The sequence below is a fragment of the Eulemur rufifrons genome, chromosome 2 (genome assembly GCF_041146395.1).
Source record: "Eulemur rufifrons isolate Redbay chromosome 2, OSU_ERuf_1, whole genome shotgun sequence".
NCBI classification, from domain to species: Eukaryota; Metazoa; Chordata; class Mammalia; order Primates; family Lemuridae; genus Eulemur; species Eulemur rufifrons.
The window spans coordinates 57652527-57657433 of NC_090984.1; the positions used below are offsets into that span (position 1 = coordinate 57652527).

General features: G+C 33.9%; 1 protein-coding gene across 1 annotated transcript; it reads right to left on the bottom strand.

The window, feature by feature from the left end:
• Positions 1 to 3238: 3238 nt before the first annotated feature.
• LOC138398161 (olfactory receptor 4K13-like) lies at positions 3239 to 4189 on the bottom strand. Its single transcript, XM_069492399.1, has one exon. The coding sequence runs from the start codon at positions 4187 to 4189 to the stop codon at positions 3239 to 3241; it is 951 nt and encodes a 316-aa protein (XP_069348500.1).
• Between the last annotated feature and the right edge of the window lie 718 nt (positions 4190 to 4907).

A 4907-nucleotide genomic window follows, 5' to 3' on the forward strand; every position in this document is an offset into this window, starting at 1 on the left:
TAAATAATTTCAATATTCCATAAAAGTTCTCTAAATTAAAATAAACAAACTATGAAAATTAAAATATAAATAAGCAAATTGAATATTAAAATAAAATAAGTCAAGGCTTCCCATTTTCTTTAACTGAGATTTTATTAGATTAAATGTCAGACATCACAGATGCTAAATTTAGCCACAGAAAAGCTTCATTTTCATTATTTTACCATATCATAAATTATTTTATCTTTTATCCCCTCTGGATTAAATCAATCCAAGTTTATATGCCAAAAACTCAAGCTTAACTTGTGAAACTGACCCTTGGATCAGGAATGTGAATTGAATTTATTTAATAGTCACAGAGTGGTTCTTTTGATTCTTACTATAATACAGTTAGATATATTTTCCAGACAGTAGTGGACAAAAATTATATTTTACAGGGCCCTCGTGATCAGAATAATATGGTTTTCATTCAGTTATAAGTTTTATGTAAATGTCTTATCATTTATTAAAGCGTACAATTGTAATATGTTGTCAGCACTGCTATTTAAACCTACCAGTTCTAGATGAGGAGTGGTCTCTTCAAAGACATGTAGACAGTGATTCTGAAAATATATTGGTTCTCTTTTTTACCTCCAGTAAAATATATGGTAATCATTTGCATATTAGCAAATTAGAGGGAGACAGGAAACATACATAAGATACAGACTTGTAGTCAACACTCAGAGGGAATTATTAAAATAAACATGCTGGTTTCCCCTAGAGTTCAGACCAAGGACTTACCCTGTCATCATTTAAGTGGATTGTGAATTCACCAAGTATATCAGCCATGTGAACTTTCTCTAGAATGTGCTTCCTCTGGAAGCCCTAACTCAAGTAGTTTGGGTGATGGTAGGTGAACACATTCATAGAAAATGAAACTATCATAGATGCTACTTGAAGAAATTTTAATTCTCTTCATTTGATTACATGGATATGAATATTTTTAAGAATTGTGATAATTCAATTTTTATACATCTAAACTTAAGATAAAAAACATTTATACTGAGCAAAGCTTATAAGAAAATTCATAGACCATTGACCCGTTCCTAACATAGATAAAAGTCTTTTACTTATATATGTGACTGTAGAGAGAGGGAGGGTGGTGGCAGAGATTTTATTATTCTTAATGACCTTTATTGATTAATGGCAATCAATAAATTAGTGGAGTTTAGCAATTCACCATTCAGAACAGTTAGAATTTCACTAAGTCCTTTTACAATTATGTAGAACTTCATAATAACTCAACAGTACTAGTGAAAGATCATGGAAGACGACTCTAGTATAATTTTATGGTACAACAATGTAATTAAGTAAGCAAAATTATAAAGGTGAACTAAAGATACAGTAGAGATGAGTTCATTTTCTAGAAGAATCTTTCTGTGTTTATTTTTGTATGTAATCTCTCCATGATTTTCCAACAGTTATAACTTTCTTGAAAAGATTACAAAGAAGTGAGGGTGGTAAATTTGCTAGTAGATTTTTTCCCGGTCTGACTTAGCCTCTGAATGTTTTTTAATTTAGTACTTCACCTAGCCATTAGCAATCAGTCATAATTTCCATGAAAAATAAAACCTTTTAAAATTTCTCTTATGAAGATATATATGCCACAGTTTAGTGTTGCATTACTATTTGAAGAGGTATATAAGAAAGGAAAGGATTCTTAAATGCAAAAATTAAAAAGAATGTGCACAAATTGGATACCCAGACACTATTACTCAAGTCATATGGTGAGCATACCATGCATAGAATATTTCAGAATAAAGCTGCAATTTTTCAAAGATATATTCTAGGGCCAAATTTGAGTAGGGGGAAAGGAAGAAAGGGATAAGAAGGAAATATAGTTTGATTTTCAAGGTACATTACTCTATTAAATAAAAGACATGAGGAGATGGTTTGGTGTGTTTGTGCATAAATTTAGGTTTTGTATTTGACTTCAGAAGGCCTCATTGTAAAGTTTCAATAAACTCACTGTTAGTATCATTAAATAAATTCAGGCTGACTAAGTGGAAGAACCAAGAAACTATTCTCTCTGCTTTTACTTTTGCTACGATTTATCTCCACTTAACGAGAATAGAGCTCTAACAAACTTTAACAGTATTTGGAATCTCATCTATCCCATTCTAGAAACTTTTTAATAATTTTACATTTCTGACAAAAAAGGATCCACCAGACTTGCATTTTCTAGTCTGCTGCCTTCTATAAAATCTCAGTATCAAATTTGCTCCTGTAATTCATCAACCTCCTTCATAAAATTTTCCCTTCAGTACCTACAAGCTCTTCGTCACTCTGCAATATCTGCATAGACTGGCCCTTCTTCCAGGAATGCTCCTTTCCCTCTCTAACATCTAACTATGTACCTTTCTTAATGCTTGGCTTAACTGTCCCCTCCTTAGAATGGTCCTAAGACCACCGTGACTAACATAGATACCTCCCCGCACCTTGTTATTCTCTCCAAGGCAGGGACAAGATATGTATCATTATCGATGTAGCTCTATTGCTTGGAAAAGAGTCTGGTACTTAGTAAATGTAAAGAAGACTGCTTTATGAATGACTGAATTCACTTAAAAGATCCTTGACAAATCCATATTGTTTGGCATAGGAATATAAAATAAAGAGTACAAAGCTTTAACTTTTAATATTTCAATTGGTATTGAATTCTTACAAAATTAATTGGGTTCTCAAAGAAATGTTTGAAAGGTTTATTTCTAAATAAATTTGTATACTCTACTAAGATGATTAGCCCTTTGAGGCCACAGTAAAAACAAATGCTCTACAAATCCTAATTCAACTCCCAATTCCACTGATATGCCTTTGTAAGGTTTACATATATTGATAGATATTTTTAACAATCATTAGGTTAAAAACATAACTTTACAAATCAAAATGCATAGTAAACACCATCTCGTGTGTTATCTTACTCAAGTATCCTATTTTACATCTTACTTCACTGGATTATAATATTTCTGTAAGGAGACATTATGTTTACATATTTAAAAAATTCTAAGAGTGAAGTGAATAATAAACGCATGCTATTCAAGGCATTATATCAGTGTTATAAACATTTTCTATTAAAAATCTCAAATCAAAAATATCTTAATAATTCCAGGAATTTAGAGGATTAAAATTGATATTATTTGACAACTTCTTTTTAATTATTTGACTAAGTAGTTAAGACTCAAGCCCTAAAACAGCAGAAAACACACACAAACAAAATCAGATATTACAAACAGAATTTAAGGAACCAGCCAAGAATATGTTGGCTGCTCAGTCTCTTAATGGCTGCCTTCATTTCCTGATTTCTCAGAGTATAAATAATTGGATTAAGAAGGGGGGTGATTACAGAATAAAATATAGAAAGAAACTTATCTACAGAATAACTGTTGAATGGAAAAGCGTAGATGAAGATAGCTGGGCCAAAGAAGAGAGTTACCACAGTGATATGAGCAGACAGCGTGGACACAGCCTTGGAGGATGCACTGGAGGAATGCTGCCAGATGGTGACCAACATGATGATGTAGGACGTGAGCAACAGAATGAAGCAGACCAGGGACAGGAGCCCACTGTCTGCAATCACCAAGAGCTCCAGGATATAGGTCTCAGTGCAGGCAAGCTTGATGACCAGGGGCAGGTCACAGAAAATGCTATCCACAACATTGGGACCACAGAAAGGTAACCCTATTGTGAAAACCATTTGGGTTGTGCTATGTATGAACCCAATTGTCCATGAGACCAATAGAAGCACAATGAGCATTCTGTGGTTCATTATGGTCTGGTAGTGCAAGGGTTTGCATATGGCAACGTACCTGTCCATGGCCATAGCTATCAGGAGAGACATCTCACCACCCCCAAAGAAGTGCATAAAAAACATCTGAGTCATGCAGCCCCACATGGAAATGGTCTTGCGTTTTCTAAGGAAGTCTGCAATCATTTTGGGAGTTGCCACAGAGGAAAGACATAAATCAAAGAATGATAAATTTGCCAGAAGGAAATACATGGGGGAGTGAAGATGGTTATCAAATATCACAGAGATCACAATGAGAAGGTTTCCCACTACAATGGCTATATAGACAAGAAAGAAGATGGCAAAGAAGAGAATTTGAATTTCTGGGGAACTAGAGAGTCCCAGTAGGATGAATTCAGAAACACTTGATCTGTTATTCAGGGTATCCATCTTTCCATTTGCGGGAGTTTGTCACAAGTTTTCTAAAAGAAGGGAACACACAGAAAATCACAGAGATTAAAAAGACAGTGAACCTAATCATTTTATGTATTGTATTACTTATTCAGGGGACCAATCCTTTTGGCAATGTGACTGCTTTGTAGCTATTCCTTGGTATTTTTCAGTCCCAGATATTTCACAGAATCACAAAGCCATTAGAAACTGTGGTGGATATAGAGCGATTAGATGAAAATTTGCCTCTTGGATAATACAAATTAGGGTCAGTAAGATACTTGAGTAAATTTAGTAATCCTTCATTCTCAGCTCCAGAACAGACTGTGAACGAACACTTAATTTTTTTAGAGTGATAAGGAATCCTTTTGAAAAGCATCATGGGAGTAGATTTTCATCTTTTTGTAGCTCTCAGGAAAAACAGTGACAGACACATTTTTGTCATAGCCTCATTATGCGCTAAAAAGTCTGAGAAAATGTCATATTAAAAAGTACTGCTTGGATAACAAAATGTGCATTTTGCATTCCTCTAGAAAACTACAAAATACTAGAGAACATGCCCATATTGTGGATGTACAGTTGAATGTTTAGACAGGTACATTGTTAATTGAAATTAAAGCCAATCATTAAGGAAAGATTAAGGTTTTAGACCTGAATAACCCAGACTGATTCTCAAAACTATAGATGCTCATGCCACGTATTGCCTCACTCTTTAGTT